The sequence below is a fragment of the Neoarius graeffei genome, chromosome 2, assembly GCF_027579695.1.
Source record: "Neoarius graeffei isolate fNeoGra1 chromosome 2, fNeoGra1.pri, whole genome shotgun sequence".
NCBI lineage: Eukaryota > Metazoa > Chordata > Actinopteri > Siluriformes > Ariidae > Neoarius > Neoarius graeffei.
In genome coordinates, this window is record NC_083570.1 from 11,385,958 (window position 1) to 11,406,969 (window position 21,012).

A 21,012-nucleotide genomic window follows, 5' to 3' on the forward strand; every position below is an offset into this window, starting at 1 on the left:
TGGAAAACTTTGTTACAGCTTTACACAAGTGATGCATTACTGTCACATTATAGAAAATTGATCAGCAACAACTAACCGATTATAACCCAGAATTTAGCAAGGTACAAAAATATATATTTATTTTAATATTTAAAGACAAGAAAGCAGATTTCATGAATGTATGTTTACCATTGTTCTTGCTCTTGTATGCTGGTTCTAGTTCGGTGAACTCAGTACTGATTAGAGGAATGGAGCCATTTGGTAGGTCACATGATTTCCCTGTTCTGTACACACACACACCATTACTCAGCACTGTAACATGAATACAGCATGAACACCTTGCACTCAGTTTGACCTTATTGTATATACTTAAAATGCACGTTTGTGTGTGTGTGGGTGTAACCTGAAAGATGGTGGCAAGAGGTCAGCAGGTAAGGTTAGAGGTAATGGACGGCCCGTTTTGGCCATGTCCACAAGGTGCATAGCCAAGATAAACTCTTCTGCTCGCAGCTGACCATCACGATCCACATCCGCCAGAGTCCTAATGATACACACACACACTGAACAGGTGTACAAGTGTAGACATATACACTGTATATGTAACATGTTAATCTGTACTCACCAAATGGTGGCAAGTTGGGTTTGGGTGAGGTTAGAAGCAGTGAGAGCGTTCCTGACCTGTGGACCTACACACACACACACACACACACACACACACACAGAGTTCACCAACCAACTACACGCATTGATCAGTTTATCAGCTGACTCTACCTATTTAATACATTCTTTTCTGTAGAACACTGACTGTACACTCACATAATGAATATTCTAATCAGAAACACACACACACCTGACAGGTATCCAGTCATCAGCTTGTCCAGGATGTTGAACTGCTGACGGTATTTGAGGCGGGACGACTGAGGCACCGCCCAATCAGACGTTCCGGTTTTGGGGGAGTTGCTTGCCAGAGAAGTGGTGGAGGAGGAGTTTGAGCTGGTGGCACCAAATGGGAAATCAGAAATGACAAAAAAAGAAAAAAAGCCAGAATACATTTCAGAGAAAAGCTGAGGTTATTCGGACATCATCTAATCACAATGCCTGGAAATGTGGCACTATTTATACACCACCAAACGTTCCATTTCAAAACTCTGCTCTTTTTTTGTGGCAGTGCAGTTTAGGCAAAGCTTCATGACTAGTCAAGTGTAATAATTAAGTCAGAGTGCAGTAGATTCAGGAGCAGGTTGTGTATGCAGATAGAAGTGTGTGTGTGTGTGGTCACGCAACAGCATTCAGATTCACCACTCGAGTCTGATTCAGTACCTGCTGGAAGCCAAGTCCAAGAGGGAGTGAGATTTACTCAGACCTGCAGAGAGGGAGAGAGCTGCGAAAAGAGAGAGAGAGAACGTGAGGAATACAATGAAATAGGTAACGGAGTATCATAAGTAGTACGAGTGTGTGTAAATGTGTGTTAATATTAGTGGTGTATTTGTTTACTGTTCCAAATATCCTTAACTGTATCTCTATTCGTGGCCACACACGATAACTGGGTACCTTGTGGTCCCAGGCTAAACTGTAGGGGATCTCAGAGCAGCAGTGGGCCCCAGAGGCACGTCGTGCAGGTCCATCGGTGTATGGACACGCCTTGGCGTCTGCCAACCACTGTCCCAGCTATGGGTTAAATAGCACTCCCACTGCCTTGTAGGTATCCTCTGGTACAGAAAAGGCTAAGGGAGCAAGCCCTAACAGAAAACCCGGCTTAGACTCAATTAGGCAGACAAATGCACCGAAGCATTGTTTTGGCAACTCCTGCAGCCAACCTGTTGCCAGATGTATTGGTTCACCGTTCCTTTGGATCACGCCAGCAAGGCCGAGAGGGGAGCCTTGTTGCCTGGGCAACACAAGGCTTCCATAAACCTTGCCCAGGCTTCTTGTGCCCTGGAGAGGAAACTCCAGCTCCACTGTGCTGTGGAGGCACAACACAGGAGATTAGCAGTTATCGGTTATAAGCCCTTTCTCAATTGGCGTAGAGACGGGTGCCAGGGGCTACCTCTGACGGTGGGAGAGATGTTTAGATCTCACTGGACTGCTACCATCCGCTTTAAGCTAGGCAGCCCCCAGCCAATTAGGTGCTGTTCCGCCACAGTCTACCTGCTTCATTGGGTACATGAAGCTTAGGGATTTACCTAACAAGTGGGCTGTAAACTTGTGCACCATGCAAAGCCAAGAGAATAAAGCTTCCAGCATTACACCTGGGATGCTGGAATGTTAGGCCCATGGCACCTGGGCTTACTGATAACCTACAAGAGATTAGCGATGTCTGTAAAACTGCAGTTATAAACAGTGAACTCCTGAAGTGAAAAATTGACATCTTGGCCCTCCAGGAAACATGACTCCATTCATCAGGCTCACTCAAGGAAAAGGACTATACCTTTTTCCGGCAGGGAAAGTCCCCTGAGGAAACCAGGGAACATGGAGTGGGCTTCGCTGTCAGGAACACTTTGCTGGGAGCAGTAGTACCGTCCAGTGGTGGCTCAGACAGAATCCTAGCTCTCTGCCTGAATATGTCTATGGGACCTTTCCACCTTGTGAGTGTGTACACCCCAATGCTCGGCTGCCCCCAAGAAATAAAGGACAGGGTTTATGATGAACTTGAGATGACCATGAAAGACATCCCCAGCCGAGAACAGCTCTACCTGCTTGGTGATTTCAATGCTAGAGTCAGAACAGATCGTGACTCTTGGCCATCTTGCCTGGAACACCACGGCATTGGCAAAATGAATGAAAATGGGCAGTGTCTCCTCAAATTCTGTGTATATCACCATCTATGCATTACTAACACATACTTCCAGTCCAAACCCATTCACAAAGTCTCTTGGAGGCATCCATGTTCAGGTCACTGGCACCAGTTAGATCTGATCATAACATGTGTTGCTGATCTCAGAGGCATCCTCCAAACCTGCAGCCTACACGGTGCAGTCTGCGACACAGACCACTCCCTTGTGTTCTGTAGAGTCATGCTACAGGCAAAAAATTTACACAGAGCCAAACCAAAGGGAGCCCCCCACATCGATAGCAGTAAAACAGCTGACCCAACTAAACCCTATCTGGCTTAGAGGATTCTCTCCCCCACTTGCCCCAATCCTGCTCTGCCAGCAGTACTGGGACGGCTTGCGGGACATCATCCACAGCACTGATTGGTTCAATGCCAATTCAACAACATTGGCTCCAATCCTCGAAGAAAAACGTACCGCCCTCATGAATTACAGACACACTCCTCATGACAAGACCCTACAGGACCCTCAGATCTTCAAGGAGGAAACTCCAACAAACCTCCCAATGCTGTGCCAATAGCTACTGGCTACAGCTCTGCAGCAATATCCAATCAGCTGCTAACACAAGCAACATCAGACTCGTGTACGATGGCATCAAAAAGGCACTTGGACCATTACCTTGCACAGCTGCCCTGCTGAAATCAGCCTCGGGAGAAATCATCACTAACTGTTCCAAACAACTAGACCGCTGGGTGGAACATTCCTCAGAGCTCTACGCCAGGGATAACACTGTCTCTGATGTAGCACTTAGGCATGTAGAGCGTCTACCCGTAATGGAAGAGCTTGACATGGAACCAACTACTGAGGAGCAAAGCAAAGCAATAAACAGCTTGACCAGTGGAAAAGCACCAAGCGGCAATGGAATAACTGCCGAAGTCCTTAAGTGTGGGAAGCCTGCTCTTCTGCACAGACTCCACAGGCTCCTCTGCCTGTGCTGGAAGGAAGGTTCTGTCCCACAGGAAATGAGAAATGCAAATATAATCATCTTGTATAAGAACAAGGAAGACAGGCGCGATTGTAACAACTACCATTGCATCTCTACTCAGCACCAACAGTAAGTTCTTTGCTAGAGTTGTCCTAAATAGACTCCAGGTCCTTGCAGAGAAGCTCTACCCAGAGTCACAGGCAGGGTTCTGAGCCGGAAGATCTACTCTGGACTCCACAACTCTAGCAAAGAGCTTACCAGTGGTGCTGAGTAGAGAGATGCAACGGTAGTTGTTACAGTCGCTCCTGTCTCCCTTGTTCTTATACAAGATGATTACATTTGCATTTCTCATGTCCTGTGGGACAGAACCTTCCTTCCAGCACAGGCAGAGGAGCCTGTGGAGTCTTCACCCTGAGACAGCTGCAGGAGAAGCGCAGAGAGCAGCGAAAATCCCTCTACATAGCCTTCATTGACCTTACCAAGGCATTCAACCTTGTGAGCTGGAGTGGCCTCTTCCAACTGGTCGAGCGGATAGGTTGCCCTCCAAAACTTCTCAGCATCCTCTAGTCTTTCCACACCAACATGAAAGGCACTGTCCAGTATGACGGGTCCACTTCTGACCCTTTCTTGATCTGCTGTGGTGTCAAACAGGGATGTGTGCTGGCACCCACTCTCATCCCATTCTCATTCTCATTATCTCTAGCCGCTTTATCCTTCTACAGGGTCGCAGGCAAGCTGGAGCCTATCCCAGCTGACTACGGGCAAAAGGCGGGGTACACCCTGGACAAGTCACCAGGTCATCACAGGGCTGACACATAGACACAGACAACCATTCACACTCACATTCACACCTATGGTCAATTTAGAGTCACCAGTTAACCTAACCTGCATGTCTTTGGACTGTGGGGGAAACCGGAGCACCCAGAGGAAACCCACGCGGACATGGGGAGAACATGCAAACTCCACACAGAAAGGCCCTCGCCGGCCCCGGGGCTCGAACCCAGGACCTTCTTGCTGTGAGGCGACAGAGCTAACCACTACACCACCGTGCCGCCTGGCACCCACTCTGTTTGGGATATTCTTTTCTCTCCTCCTGCACCAAGTCTTTGGAACATCAACTGAGGGAGTCTACCTACACACTAGAACAGACGGCAAACTATTCAACCTCTCCCGACTGAAAGCAAAAACCAAGGTCAGGTCACTTGTCATCCGGTATATGCTTTTTGCTGACGACGCAGCAGTGGCAGCACACTCCCAGGGACACCTGCAGACACTCATTGACCAGTTCAGCCAAGCATGCCAGGGCTTCAATTTGACCATCAGCCTGAACAAAACCAAGACGATGGGACAGGGTACTGAAACGCTACCTTCCATCACCATCAACAACTACACACTGGAAGCAGTTTCACCTACCTTGGGTCTACCATCACCAACAATCACTCAATGCTGAAATCAGCAGCCAGATCAGAAAAGAAGCCTCTACTTTTGGGAAACTTACATCCAGAGTATGGGACAACAGGAAACTTACCATCCATACAAAGGTACAGGTATACAAAGCCTGTGTCATCAGCACACTCCGATATGGCAGTGAAAGCTGGACCTCATACTCACACCAAGAGTGGAGGCTAAATTCCTTCCACCTGCGCTGCCTGAGACGCATACTGGGCATCACCTGGCGGGATAGGACCACACACACACCGCAGTCCTGGAGAGAGCACAGCTTCCCACCATATTATCTAGTCAAGTCAAGTTTATTTTTTATAGCACTTTTAACAATAGACATTGTCGCAAAGCAGCTTTACAGAATTTTAATGACTTTAACATGAGCTAATTTTATCCCTAATCTATTTTATCCCTAATTATCTCTCCTGAGGCAGTGATATCTCCGCTGGCTGGGACATGTCCGCCGGATGGACGACGGTCGAATTCCAAAGGACATGATATATGCAGGGCTATCATCTGGCAGAAGGCCCATTGGCCACCCTCTGCTCCATTATAAGGATGTCTGAAAGCAAGACCTCAAATCCTTTATCATCAATCCAGCCACCTGGGAAGATGCCATTCAAGATCGTCACTTATGGCAGCAGGCACTCCACACTGAGCTGCAGACCTATGAAACCACCTTGGCTCAGCATCGTGAAACTAAAAGAAAATTGAGGAAGCAGCAAGCCACCACTACCACTTCCTCAACATCACCGAATCCAGTCTACACCTGCGACATCTACAGCCGAGTCTGCCACTCCCGGATTGGCCTTCACAGCCACAGAAGATGCTGTGTCAAAACCTAACTCCCAGGCACAAGAAATCTATGGTCTTACGAGACTGCAATGCTGAATAATAATAATAAATAATCTGTTTACTGTCCCAAATATCCTTAACTGTATCTCTATTCAGCTATCTCTATCCAAAGTGGGTGTGGCCACAATGTGCATTTTATATATTATGTATCTGTACTGTGTGTGTGTGTTACCTGGGGCTGGCGTGAGCATCGTGGCAGTGCCGTTGGGTAAGGCCGGCATGCTGAGCGAGTCAGGAATCAGAGGCAGAGGCAGCAGAGGTTGTACAGCTGGCATCGAGGTCAGAGAGGTCATGGAGGTCACAGAGGAGCCAATGGGCATCGGAGTCAGGATGGGCATTGTTGGCATGATAGACAGGTTTGGCATTGAGCCCATACCTACACACACACACACACACACATGCAATGTCTTTCAGTCCACATATTCGCTTTGCTATAGACCATAAAAAAAAATGATCTGGTTTAGGAAATGTTACTATATTGTACTGTTTTATATTATTTTAAGTGAATTATTTCTTTTAAAACATTCTTACTGTGCACTTCCCAGAAGCTATTGTCTGCTTATTATTTATTGAAATTTAAACCTTCATACTTTGCTTTTTGGGAAATCCTTGCATACAAAGCGCAACTGTCAATGACGGCATAGCTCACTCTGGCCACGTCTAGTCCGGAAGGAACGATCTAAAGTGGGCCACCTTGCGCAATAAATGTTGTAAGCTATATATAGAAGCTATACATACTCTCAGAATACCTACCTATTTGTCAGAAAGAATCCAAAATGGTGAGGAATTGACTGAGAAGGAGTGATTTTTGTTGAACTGCTTATTAAGGCTTAATTAGTTCATAACTTCATTAATAACTGTAATGAAGCAAATCTGGTTAGAAGTTCTATGTACCCTAGGTCCCCCTACCTTCATGCCAGAAAGAATCAAAATCGGTGAAGAATTGAGGGAGAAGAAGCGATTTCTGTGGAAACTGCTTGTTAGGGATTGATTAATTACTCCATATTTTCATTATTAATTGCAATTTTGCAAATTTGGGTAGAAGCCTTATGCACCCCAGGCAGACCCACCTTCCTGCCAAAAAGAATAAAAAATTGGTGAAGAATTGAGAGAGAAGAAGTGATTTTTGTGAAATGTGGATGACGCCAGATGGACAACGGACAACATGATGGCATAAACTCATCACCTGTCAGCCGGATGAGCTTTGTTAGTCAATGATCATTGTTATAACCTGTGATTTTTTTTCCCCTCCATATTATGAGTTTGTAATTCTTCATGTGTGAGCCATAAATGATGTGCTCCATTTATATAACTGTTAATCATTAGCACAGAAGAAAATGGTTTGACATTCTTATACATCTTGTTTTCTACAATGGTTTCCATGTGGACTTTAAGCTGTAAAGGGTGCTATGAAAATCCGTTTTTTTTTTTTTTTTTTGGCTTCCTCTTTTTTGTTATTTTTTGCTTTTTCAGATTTGACTCAAAAAAAAAATCCGTTCTTATATCTCACTTCCATCCTTGTTGGTTCTTGTTGGTTGCATTGTGTCAATGGGACCCTAAAAGTTGTAGTCATTTGGCATTTCAAGCATCTCATGGACACACCTTTGATCATAAACACACCCTTCCTCCCCGCGCCTGTCTTTAATCTCTGTTAAAGTGAGTCATAACGCACATGGACACTTCTAACAGTTTACCGAAGCGCGACGATGATGTCATAACAGGGGCCGGGGTCTGCTTCATGATGATTGGCAGAGACGGAGGGAGGGGATGACCCTGGAGCTGCAGCTTAATCAGCTTCATGGCAATGGAGAACTCCAAACGATCCATCTTTCCATCCTTCCCCATGTCAGCCAACGCCCTGCGAGACAGAGAGAGAGATGGAAAGAGAGAGGAATATAGGTTATATGTAACTACAGTGGTGCTTGAAAGTTTGTAAACCCTTTAGAATTTTCAATACTTCTGCATAAATATGACCTAAAACATCATCAGATTTTCACACAAGTTCAAAAAGTAGATAAAGAGAACCCAGTTAAACAAATGAGACAAAAATATTATACTTAGTCATTTATTTATTAAGGAAAATGATCCAATATTAGGCGGCACGGTGGTGTAGTGGTTAGCGCTGTCGCCTCACAGCAAGAAGGTCCTGGGTTCGAGCCCCGGGGCCGGCGAGGGCCTTTCTGTGCGGAGTTTGCATGTTCTCCCCGTGTCCGCGTGGGTTTCCTCCGGGTGCTCCGGTTTCCCCCACAGTCCAAAGACATGCAGGTTAGGTTAACTGGTGACTCTAAATTGACCGTAGGTGTGAATGTGAGTGTGAATGGTTGTCTGTGTCTATGTGTCAGCCCTGTGATGACCTGGCGACTTGTCCAGGGTGTACCCTGCCTTTCGCCCATAGTCAGCTGGGATAGGCTCCAGCTTGCCTGCGACCCTGTAGAAGGATAAAGCGGCTAGAGATAATGAGATGAGATGAGATCCAATATTACATATCTGTGAGTGGCAAAAGTATGTGAACCTTTGCTTTCAGTATCTGGTGTGAGCCCCTTGTGCAGCAATAACTGCAACTAAACGTTTCCAGTAATTGTTGATCAGTCCTGCACACCGGCTTGGAGGAATTTTAGCCCATTACTCCATACAGAACAACTTCAACTCTGGGATGTTGGCGGGTTTCCTCACATGAACTGCTCGCTTCAGGTCCTTCCACAACATTTTGATTGGATTAAGGTCAGGACTTTGACTTGGCCATTCCAAAACATTAACTTTATTCTTCTTTAACCATTCTTTGGTAGAACGACTTGTGTGCTTAGAGTCGTTGTCTTGCTGCATGACCCACCTTCTCTTGCGATTCAGTTCATGGACAGACGTGCTGACATTTTCCTTTAGAATTCACAAGTATAATTCAGAATTCATTGTTCCATCAATGATGGCATGCCATCCTGGCCCAGATGCAGCAAAACAGGCCCAAACCATGATACTACCACCACCATATTTCACAGATGGGATAAGGTTCTTATGCTGGAATGCGGTGTTTTCCTTTCTCCAAACATAAAGCTTCTCATTTAAACCAGAAAGTTCTATTTTGGTCTCATCCATCCACAAAACATTTTTCCAGTAGCCTTCTGGCTTGTCCACGTGATCTTTAGCAAACTGCAGATGAGCAGCAATGTTATTTTTGGAGAGCAGTGGCTTTCTCCTTGCAACCCTGCCATGCACACCATTGTTGTTCAGTGTTCTCCTGATGGTGGACTCATGAACATTAACATTAGCCAATGTGAGAGAGGCCTTCAGTTGCTCAGAAGTTACCTTGGGGTCCTTTGTGACCTCGCCAACTATTACACGCCTTGTTCTTGGAGTGATCTTTGTTGGTCGACCACTCCTGGGGAGGGTAACAATGGTCTTGAATTTCCTCCATTTGTACACAATCTGTCTGACTGTGGATTGGTGGAGTCCAAACTCTTTAGAGATGGTTTTGTAATCTTTTCCAGCCTGATGAGCATCAACAACGTTTTTATTCTGAAGTCCTCAGAAATCTCCTTTGTTCGTGCCATGATACACTTCCACAAACACGTGTTGTGAAGATCAGACTTTGATAGATCCCTGTTCTTTAAATAAAACAGGGTGCCCACTCACACCTGATTGTCATCCCATTGATTGAAAACACCTGACTCTAATTTCACCTTCAAATTAACTGCTAATCCTAGAGGTTCACATACTTTTGCCACTCACAGATATGTAATATTGGATCATTTCCTCAATAAATAAATGACCAAGTATAATATTTTTGTCTCATTTGTTTAACTGGGCTCTCTTTATCTACTTTTAAGACTTGTGTGAAAATCTGATGATGTTTTAGGTCATATTTATGCAGAAATATAGAAAATTCTAAAGGGTTCACAAACTTTCAAGCACCACTGTATGATATAATAGTCCTGATTTAACACAGGTCCAAGGCTATTATTCAACTTCCTGTGGGTGTCATTCTACCGTACATCCTGTTTGAAGACAGCAAAGTTATATCAGACAGGATGTGGTTATGGTATAAATCCTGTATCCAACACGTGTACTGTATATATACACTCAAACGCAAACAGACACAGCCTCCTGTGTCTCAAACACACAATCCACCTGGTCACATGCTCACATTTCACGCAGACTTTGTAATAAAGCAAGTGCTTGTGTCTATTCTTTCAATCTGTGGATTAATTTCACAACTTTATGTCATGTCTTCTAAAATTAGAGCTAACTGGTAAATCTTTATTTTTAACCTTAAAACTTATTCACTGATGAAATTTGTGTTTAGCCGTGATTCAGAGGAAGTTCACTTATTTACAAAAAAAAAAAAACCAGCTACTTTTTTTAGTTGCTTGTGTTTAAATCTCATCTCATCTCATCTCATTATCTCTAGCCGCTTTATCCTTCTACAGGGTCGCAGGCAAGCTGGAGCCTATCCCAGCTGACTACGGGCGAAAGGCGGGGTACACCCTGGACAAGTCGCCAGGTCATCACAGGGCTGACACATAGACACAGACAACCATTCACACTCACATTCACACCTACGGTCAATTTAGAGTCACCAGTTAACCTAACCTGCATGTCTTTGGACTGTGGGGGAAACCGGAGCACCCGGAGGAAACCCACGCGGACACGGGGAGAACATGCAAACTCCGCACAGAAAGGCCCTCGCCGGCCACGGGGCTCGAACCCAGGACCTTCTTGCTGTGAGGCGACAGCGCTAACCACTACACCACCGTGCCGCCCGTGTTTAAATCTCTTCCTCTGAATATACCAAGAAATCTTTCCTTTCCTTCTGTAGACAACAGGACTTCTTCCAACATTATGAACCTTGAAACAGGAAGTGGCATCACTGCTTCAGCTAATCAGCTGAACCAAGTGTCCTGAACAGATCATGTGTGAGGTGAGAAAATGTTCCCAGGTATTAATCACTGTGCACCTGTATTCTGTATATAAGTCAGTCCCCCCAGGATTCCGCGGGCCTTTTCTGTGATTGTTGCGGGCTAAAATGTCTGATGTTGCGGGGGTTTCCAAAAAAATTGCGATGAAAGTTGCGGTGTTTTTTAGGTTTTTGTTGTGATTACATTGCGGGAGGAAGTGAAAGTTGCGAAAATTGTTGCGATTTTCTCTTTTTGTGATTAAAATTGAGTGATATGTTAAATATTAAGTTATTACTGAAAAACTATTGATTAAAAAAACAAAGACACTGAGAAATGGTCCTATAAACAACTTTACCAATATAAAAGATTACCAGAACTACAAAAATGCAGAAAAATAGGCTTTACTTATCCAAATGCACCTGTTGGTTCAAAAGTTAAAGTGCAGAGAACCTCACAGCACAACATGAAGTTACCTTAAAATATAATATAAATGCCTCAGCTTTCATGTAAGAAAAAAAAAAGCTATTAATACTAGTACTGTGTGCAGGCAGTCTCTCCTGAAGACTAAATTAAACAATAATTATAAACTAATAAAATAAATGGCTCAGGCTTCATAGAAGAAAAAAAACAATTTGAACAGAATCTCACAGTATGATGCTGAAGCTGCCTAAACAATGGAAAATAAAATACCATTTTGGTAAAAATGTTGGCATCCATTAATTTCTTGTATTAAGTAAAAAAAATAATGTAAAGTGCACACAGTCCTTCACTGTAAACATAACACACTTTCAGTAACAGAATTTAAGCCTATATAAACACTGACTCGCACATGCTGCTTCTCTTGAACGTATACACGGAAGTAAGGGGGAAGGTAGTTTGTCAACGTCACCGTAAGACGACGCCAACGATTGGTCAAATTTGTGGGAAAGTTGCGGTGATTGGATATAATTGCAGCACCGCCCTGAATTCGCGGGGATTGGTTGAATTTGCGTTGATGTTGCAAATCGCAACATCGCGAAATCCTGGAGGGTCTGATAAGCAGGATATAAACAGACAGGCACACAGTGTGTTGAGTAAGTAATGCAGGGAGATGGGAAGTGTGTGTGCAGTGAGGGAATATTGTGCTCAGCTACACACAAGCAATTTTTAATTCTTTAATAGATAAAAATCAAGCTGCCACAGCTTTTTTTATTCCTAAGAACCAAACTAGTGTCTGAAACCACACCATGTTCACTTTATAGTGTACTATTTTACAGACTTCATTACTACAGTTAATACGTTATACTTAGTCTCATCTCATCTCATTATCTGTAGCCGCTTTATCCTGTTCTACAGGGTTGCAGGCGAGCTGGAGCCTATCCCAGCTGACTACGGGTGAAAGGCGGGGTACACCCTGGACAAGTCGCCAGGTCATCACAGGGCTGACACATAGACACAGACAACCATTCACACTCACATTCACACCTACGCTCAATTTAGAGTCACCAGTTAACCTAACCTGCATGTCTTTGGACTGTGGGGGAAACCGGAGCACCCGGAGGAAACCCACGCGGACACAAGGAGAACATGCAAACTCCGCACAGAAAGGCCCTCGCCGGCCACGGGGCTCGAACCCGGACCTTCTTGCTGTGAGGCGACAGCGCTAACCACTACACCACTGTGCCGCCCATGTTATACTTAGTAACAATTTTACATTCATTAAAGGCGACATCTTTTTCACGTTTATCTGTTTATAGTTATGTTTAAAGTGAGACGGCCTTTCGACTTTATAAAATCGGTGAAATTTAGTTCCCTTTGAAATGTGGTCATTGTGATACATGTTTATTTCTGCAATATCTCAAAATATCAGACCATTCTGTGGCTGGGAAGTTATTTGATTTGAGGGGATTAAAGCAAATAATGTGCATGAAATCACTCGCTTCGCGCAGTCAAGTAGACGGAGGAAGTCTGTGTGTGCGCATGCGCAGGTTTACCTTTGAGCATGCACTGACCGTTCCATCATTCTGTCGCTAAACAAACAGCTGATCACACCGAGGTGCTCACTGACCGCCGGTATTTATTAGTTTGGTCCTGCGTTTCCTTTCCTTCGTATATAACATAACGTCTTTTCTTCTCGCTTTCCGTTACTGTAGTCAGTTTTTCACGTTTCATTCTCATCCTCCATTTTGCTCTCCTGTTTCAAATTTGTATCCCACAATGCCTTGTGTGAACGGGGAAAGCCCACCACATGGTGCATGCCGTAGTATCTTGTATTGGGTCATGGTGAAGCAGGAAAAAATAGCGGAGAATTTAGAACCACGTGGCTCTAAATTCATTAATTGTTCTATTTTTAAAAAACTAATAAAATTGGATGTCTGTGAGTCAAATTCAGTAGCTTTCAGTCCATTAAACAAAAATAATGGTCTACCTTTAATGTTATGGAGCGTCAAGAAAACAAGTTATCGTTCACGTTATAGCAGCTACAAACAGTCGTTCCTTCACCAGCCTCTCTTTTTATCGCAGCATGCGCGGTTTCTGAGGAAAACGAGTTCATAAACCTAGGCGAAAGTCCTGTGGTGTTCTAAGGCTAGCTAATGCCAGGTGCCATTTTACAGACCATAATAATGGAACATTTTTCCCCTCTGCGTGTACCTGAAATTAACCAATCACAACACTGCATTCAGGCTTGCTCTGATTGGCTCAGAGACTCTCTTCAAATGCAGATTAAAGTCAGTGAAGAATCTGAATACACTGTGTGTAATGTGTGTGTGTGTGTGTGTGTGTGTGTGAGAGAGAGCGAGCGCTCACACAAAGCAACCTTTATATAAACCATCAGATGTACTTGATAAGGAGTGTGTGTACTGTAGAAGTGTGTGTGTGTGTTCTTACCAGATCTCAGCCAGTACTGAAGCAGGAAGTCCAGACTGCAGAAAGAACCTGCGTGCTTGTTCTCCTACACAGAGAACACACACACAATTAATCCGAGAACTCCTTATAAGTACTTATTAGCTATAGGGATTGTGTATATTAAAAAAAAAATAAACACTTCAATTTTTAAGAACTTTATCTTCGAGTCACCTAACATCTAGTGACACTCTTCTATGATTCTAGGTTTTTGCTTTGTTTTTTGTGGGGATGGGGTTAGGGGAGTTTTCCTCAATGATGTGTGTTACATCCATGGATTTTACACAGATGTAGGACCATGTATGAAATACATGACCCTATACCCTGTACACTCTGTCTCTCTGTGTAGGGTCATGCACATTCAGGGCTTTGAACCGGTTCAAGGAACGAAAACGAAAACCAGGAACTTTTTCTATTTCACATGGAACAGAAACGAAACCAGAAACTTTATTATTTTTTATGTTCCGGAACAGAAACGCTTATTAAAAATAATGGTAACCGGTTAATACCGGTTTTTATTTCGTTCCTCAAAGTTTCCGTAGCCTACAAATAAAAAAGTCATTCTTCTCCTGCGCAAGTTTCTATGACCCGCTGGGGTTCACTTCCTGTGTGACGTTCGCTGACTGAATGGAGAGCGCGGGAGGGTGGACTACTATCACGTCTCCACATCTTAAATAAGAGGTAAATATTGCAGTCTATCGTTATTCAAAAACGTCAATTTCAAACACGATATCAATATATTTGTCCACGTTACTGAGGGCCCATTTACACGAGGACGCTGTCGGGTAAAAACGACTAAATATTTTATCGGAAGTGCCTTTCGTCTACACGGGGACGGCGTTTCCGAGGCTGAAAAACGGAAAAAATTGAAAACGCCTTCCAGAGTGGATAAGTTAAAAACAGCCCCCGTTGCATATCCGTCTAAACTACCCAATACGCGAAACTCTGCTCGGATCTGCTCACGTCGGGTACGCGTTTACGTCATACATATGTCATATACTGTACATGCCAGCCCGGGAAGTAAGAAAGTAAGTAAAAAAGTAAGAGCATGTCTGATTACATCGATCCAACGGACCTTCAAGCTGCTCTGGCAGCTTTAATAAACGTCCAGGAGTCCTTCGAACATCTATACCGAATCTGCACATATACCGTTAATGAACAGAGGCGGGTATAGTATGCTCTTACTTTTTTACTTACTTTCTTACTTACCATAGCCAGAGTAGTCAAAGTTTTCGCGATCAGACAAGACGGAAGACGTTGCGCATGCGTGCAGACATAGCGGAGGTCTTTCACAGCACCACCTAGCCGCCTGGCATGCACATCCAATTGAATTCCACACATTTATGCGTCACCGTATAGACGCAGATTTCCTCCTTGAAAACGGTTGTGTAGACGCGGAAAAAAATGAGAACGAAAACGGACTTTTGCGTTTTTGTTTCAGACCGTCCCCGTGTAAAGTGGGCCTGAGAGGCTCGCGAACATTAAATGATGTTAACCTCTGTTAGCCTATCAATGCATAGGGCCTGACTAGCCTTTGGTAACACACTAAACGAATGATCTTTCATTTTTGGCACTTTTTCTGTTTGTGTAGATGGGAAGACATACTGAGAATCCAAATCGCCAACATCTCATCTCATTATCTCTAGCCGCTTTATCCTTCTACAGGGTCGCAGGCAAGCTGGAGCCTATCCCAGCTGACTACGGGCGAAAGGCGGGGTACACCCTGGACAAGTCGCCAGGTCATCACAGGGCTGACACATAGACACAGACAACCATTCACACCTACAATCAATTTAGAGTCACCAGTTAACCTAACCTGCATGTCTTTGGACTGTGGGGGAAACCGGAGCACCCGGAGGAAACCCACGCGGACACGGGGAGAACATGCAAACTCCACACAGAAAGGCCCTCGCCGGCCCCGGGGCTCGAACCCAGGACCTTCTTGCTGTGAGGCGACAGCGCTAACCACTACACCACCGTGCCGCCCAATCGCCAACATCTGAAATAATAATTGTTTTGAATTATTTCTTGTCTTATTTAATGAAGGTTGTAATAGAATTAGCCTACATTTGGCTTAAGCTGGATGAGACAGAGACATAATTTTATAGCCATTTGTTAAACAGCTGACAGGGAACGTAATTAACCGTTCCGGGAACGAAATTTTTTTTGTTCTAACCGGTTCGGGAACGTCTATTTAATGGTGGAACCCAAAACCGGAAACGTTAAAATTCCGTTTCTGTTCGGAACGAACCAATAGGAAAAAAATTCTGGTTCAAAGCCCTGTGCACATTACACTGTAGTTTTCAGAGGAATTTCAGCAGCCTTAGTGTGAACTGTCTTATGTTTAATTATATGTGATGGAGTTACGAAAGTTACTCCATACTGCACTGACCTCGATTCAATTCCCACTCTTATCAGGGCTCTCTGTGTAGACAAGCTTTAAATCTTGTTTGTGTGTGTGCACAGTCACCTGACACGTATCCCAGAGTGGGGGTGAGGGAGTCAAACTGTTTGTCATGCTTCCCTCTCTCTTCTGGGGTTATGGCCCAAATATTAAACCCACCTGAGACGAAGAGAAAGTTAATCATTATAAATCTTGCACAGGTATTTATCTGAGGTGTATTTAACATAGACACACAACACACACCTTCACATTCAGCCTCTCTATCTCAAAACTTAAAAAAAAAAAAATCCTCAACAAACCTCGGACACCCAGTGTGTTTTGGCTGTTGGACCACATTAGAGGGAAGCGTGAAATGTTTTTAAAACCGATATACAGAGAGGCATGTGACCAATCAGAGGTCAGCTGAGCAGAACTTTCAAAAACTCTAATCACCGTTCCTCAAGCACCAAATATGTTTATTTATTCACCAGTAACAGGAAATACCACACAGCAAGCTTGGGTGGCACTTCCTGGTGGCAGCGTCTCTGTGTGTGTACCGTACACACACACAGCAGCTCCTGCAGTGTCCTCTCTAGAGGACTAACAAGAGCAACAACAAATCCATAGACCTTTCTCTTTGAAACACACACACACACACACACACACATAGACTAGAGATAGCACTAATCTCTGGAGTTTAAAATTTAAATTTGTGTAACCTTCAAGCAGTCCCTGACCGTGTGAAAAACTATTTACTCATGATGAAGGTCGGCCTGATGAACAGATTGTGTTAAAAAAAATTATGCAAATGGTTTATGCAAAATCACAGCTATAGCAGTCACTGAGAAAGTATAAGACAAAAATAGGCAAGTATATGAAACATAAATGCACATATTTACGTTCAAGTTATATAAAAATGCAAGAAATCTGTTTACTAGAGAAATACTGGCTAGTAAAATCTCACTAGGACTGATGAGTACAGAGGCCACACCTCCTTCACTAGGACTGAAAGGAAGTACAGAGGCCATGCCTCCTTCACTAGGACTGAAAGGAAGTACAGAGGCCACGCCTCCTTCACTAGGACTGACGAATACAGAGACCATGCCTCTAGGACTGGCGAGTACAGAGGCCACACCTCCTTCTCTAGGACTGACGAGTACAGAGGGCACACCTCCTTCTCTAGGACTGATGAGTACAGAGGCCACGCCTCCTTCACTAAGAGTGATGAGCACAGAGGCCACGTCTCCTTCATTAGGACTGAAAGGAAGTACAGAGGCCGCACCTCCTTCTATAGGACTGATGAGTACAGAGGCCACACCTCCTTTTATAGGACTGACGAGTACAGAGGCCACACCTCCTTCTCTAGGACTGACAAGTACAGAGGCCACACCTCCTTCTCTAGGACTGATGAGTGCAGAGGCCACACCTCCTTCTCTAGGACTGATGAGTATAGAGGCCACACCTCCTTCACTAGGACTGACGAGTACAGAGGCCACACCTCCTTCACTAGGACTGACGAGTACAGAGGCCACACCTTCTCTAGTACTGACGAATACAGAGGCCATGCCTCCTTCACTAGGACTAATGAGGACAGAGGCCATGCCTCCTTCACTAGGACTGATGAGCACAGAGGCCACACCTCCTTCATTAGGACTGAAAGGAAGTACAGAGGCTGCGCCTCCTTCTATAGGACTGATGAGCACAGAGGCCACACCTCCTTCACTAGGACTGATGAGTACAGAGGCCACAACTCCTTCTCTAGGACTGCCGAGTACAGAGGCCACACCTCCTTCTCTAGGACTGACGAGTACAGAGGCCACACCTCCTTCTCTAGGGCTGACGAGTACAGAGGCCACACCTCCTTCTCTAGGACTGATGAGCACAGAGGCCACACCTCCTTCACTAGGACTGATGAGTGCAGAGGCCACACCTCCTTCTCTAGGACTGACGAGTACAGAGGCCACACCTCCTTCTCTAGGACTGATGAGCACAGAGGCCACACCTCCTTCACTAGGACTGATGAGTACAGAGGCCACAACTCCTTCTCTAGGACTGCCGAGTACAGAGGCCACACCTCCTTCTCTAGGGCTGATGAGTACAGAGGCCACACCTCCTTCTCTAGGGCTGACGAGTACAGAGGCCACACCTCCTTCTCTAGGACTGATGAGCACAGAGGCCACACCTCCTTCACTAGGACTGATGAGTGCAGAGGCCACACCTCCTTCTCTAGGACTGACGAGTATAAAGGCCACACCTCCTTCTCTAGGACTGATGAGTACAGAGGCCACACCTCCTTCACTAGGACTGATGAGCACAGAGGCCACACCTCCTTCACTAGGACTGATGAGCGCAGAGGCCACACCTCCTTCACTAGGACTGATGAGTGCAGAGGCCATACCTCCTTCACTAGGACTGATGAGCACAGAGGCCACACCTCCTTCACTAGGACTGATGAGTACAGAGGCCACACCTCCTTCACTAGGACTGATGAGTACAGAGGCCACACCTCCTTCACTAGGACTGATGAGTACAGAGGCCACACCTCCTTCACTAGGACTGATGAGCACAGAGGCCACACCTCCTTCACTAGGACTGATGAGCGCAGAGGCCACACCTCCTTCACTAGGACTGATGAGTACAGAGTCCACACCTCCTTCACTAGGACTGATGAGTACAGAGGCCACACCTCCTTCACTAGGACTGATGAGTACAGAGGCCACACCTCCTTCACTAGGACTGATGAGCACAGAGGCCACACCTCCTTCACTAGGACTGATGAGCGCAGAGGCCACACCTCCTTCACTAGGACTGATGAGTACAGAGTCCATGCCTCCTTCAATAGGACTGACAAGAAGCTTGAATCCTTCTGGCTCTTTTTCAGTGAGTCAAATAATTTGACTCAGTTCCCCAATATTATTAATAAACAAAATAACATTACTTTGCATTACATTTTATAATACATGCAGGCAGATCTTCCCGGTCATGCCGTCTCATGACACACACAAGCTTAAGAATCAACCACACGGCTCATCGTTCATGCTTAGAAGTTAAAAAGATGTTTCCATGGAACCGACACTGAAGGAGTCACAGCGTTGTCTACATCTACAACAGAAGAAACACAAAACGGCTCATAGATACAAGTCAGCTCTCAGCAAAGAGTCGACTCAGAGTCGATTCATTCCCAAACGACACATCGCTCATTTTCCCAGAGGATCTTTTCCCTCCCAGGAGCAGTGTCGTGCCCACAGAGATCCACTCCGCTGCTATGGTGTTAGTATTTAGGGACCTGAATCCAGATCTCTCCCAGCATGAGACTCTTCTTCCTTTTCTTAAGTCATCCGTTCATTCCTGTTGCATCACTTCTTCTTTAAACTAGAAACTAGATACCTGTTAAAGGGGGTACTTAAAATACACTTAAATTATAGAGTCTGTGTTGTTGAAAGGGAAAAAAAATATTCTCTGTGATTTCATTTTCGAACATTTGAATTAATCATGATGACCTTGTTTTGGATCACAGTTCTGCTGATGGGGGAAAAATTGAGTCGAGTGATGACAATGACACCTCTGTGTTAGCTTTTTTAAACACACACACACACACACACAGATAGTTATTCTTACCATTCATGGCTGCAGGTGGGAGTCAAGTGTCTTCTGTTCAGCTGGCTAGCTAACACTCATCTGCAGAGAGAGAGATTGGTAATGCTAGCATTGCGTTACACTGAGAGGGAGTTGGTGGACAAAAAAAGAAAGACAGCAGAGAAACAAAAAGGATAAAGAGACTGTGACTGGAATGCCATCGACACTCGATATCCACAATCCTCCATCCTTCTTTCTCTCCATCGCTGTATTTTTTTTTAGCATTTATCTCTTTTCACCCGATTCTCACACACACCGTATTGAGTCATTCATCTCTGTCATCTCTGTGCATGTAGATCTAAAAGTGACTCATTTGATTATTTTTCCCCACCATTCTGACGTTTAAAAAAAAAAAAAAACACTGGCAAAATTTCACACAAATACACACAATGTTCTCTTTACCCAGGACAAAAGCTCAGGACAAATACCCAGGGCCAGATTAACATGGCCAGGGGCCCCTAGGCTACAAGTTGCTGTAGCCCCCCCGGCCACCACCATCTTATCCCATCTACCTGTAAAGAACTGTCTATTTTCTACACTTTAAAGTTTGTGGTTTTTTTCCATTATTAAAGGTCCCATGGCATGAAATTTTCACTTTGAGGTTTTTTAACGTTAAAATGAGTTCCTCTGACCTTCTTAAGTCACCCCAGTGGCTAGAAATTTCATAATGTGTAAACCAAACTATGCCCAACATTTGAGAATGGCGCGTCAAAACGGCGCCTTGATAAGCTCTTCCCTTTACTACGTCAGTAAGGGAGATGATCCCCACGCCCCCCCCTCTGGATTCCCACCCACTGTATGGATTGCCCGCCCAGCTCAAAAGTTGCCACCAAACATGGAAGTTGTGCTGTACATGGATGTGACAACACAGAAAAGAGTCTGTTTTTACTGCCGACGGGAGAGCCCCTGAAGACGCAGTGGCTTAATTTTATTTACTCCAATAATACGCCGTCGAGTCTACCTAAGACGGTGTATGTTTGTCGGAAGCATTTTCCTGATGAATGTTTCCACAACTTGGGACAGTACAGGGCAGGTTTTGCACATCAACTGTCACTGAAGCCTGGGTCCGTACCAAGCATCCCTGCCGCATCAGCCACAAACACCGAACAAGTAAGTGTATAACTGTTAAGTCGTTTTGCCGTGTTTTAAAATCGGTGCCACGTTAGCCTTGCAATGGCTACATTAGCT

General features: G+C 44.7%; 1 protein-coding gene across 5 annotated transcripts in view; it reads right to left on the reverse strand.

The window, feature by feature from the left end:
• Nucleotides 1-21,012, reverse strand: part of itsn2a (intersectin 2a) — a 109,131-nt gene that overhangs the window by 56,172 nt on the left and 31,947 nt on the right. For 4 of the 5 annotated variants that reach the window (XM_060913808.1, XM_060913805.1, XM_060913806.1 and 1 more), the window contains 10 exons: nt 19,807-19,866; nt 16,276-16,368; nt 13,791-13,854; nt 7,728-7,891; nt 6,206-6,409; nt 1,300-1,360; nt 830-972; nt 602-665; nt 383-520; nt 169-263 (listed from right to left, as the gene is read on the reverse strand). In XM_060913808.1, coding sequence (XP_060769791.1) covers nt 169-263; nt 383-520; nt 602-665; nt 830-972; nt 1,300-1,360; nt 6,206-6,409; nt 7,728-7,891; nt 13,791-13,854; nt 16,276-16,368; nt 19,807-19,813 — 1,033 coding nt within the window. In that variant the 5' untranslated portion in view covers nt 19,814-19,866. Of the gene's footprint in view, nt 1-168; nt 264-382; nt 521-601; nt 666-829; nt 973-1,299; nt 1,361-6,205; nt 6,410-7,727; nt 7,892-13,790; nt 13,855-16,275; nt 16,369-19,806; nt 19,907-21,012 lie in introns of all 5 variants that reach the window. The other variant, XM_060913807.1, reaches the window with a different exon arrangement.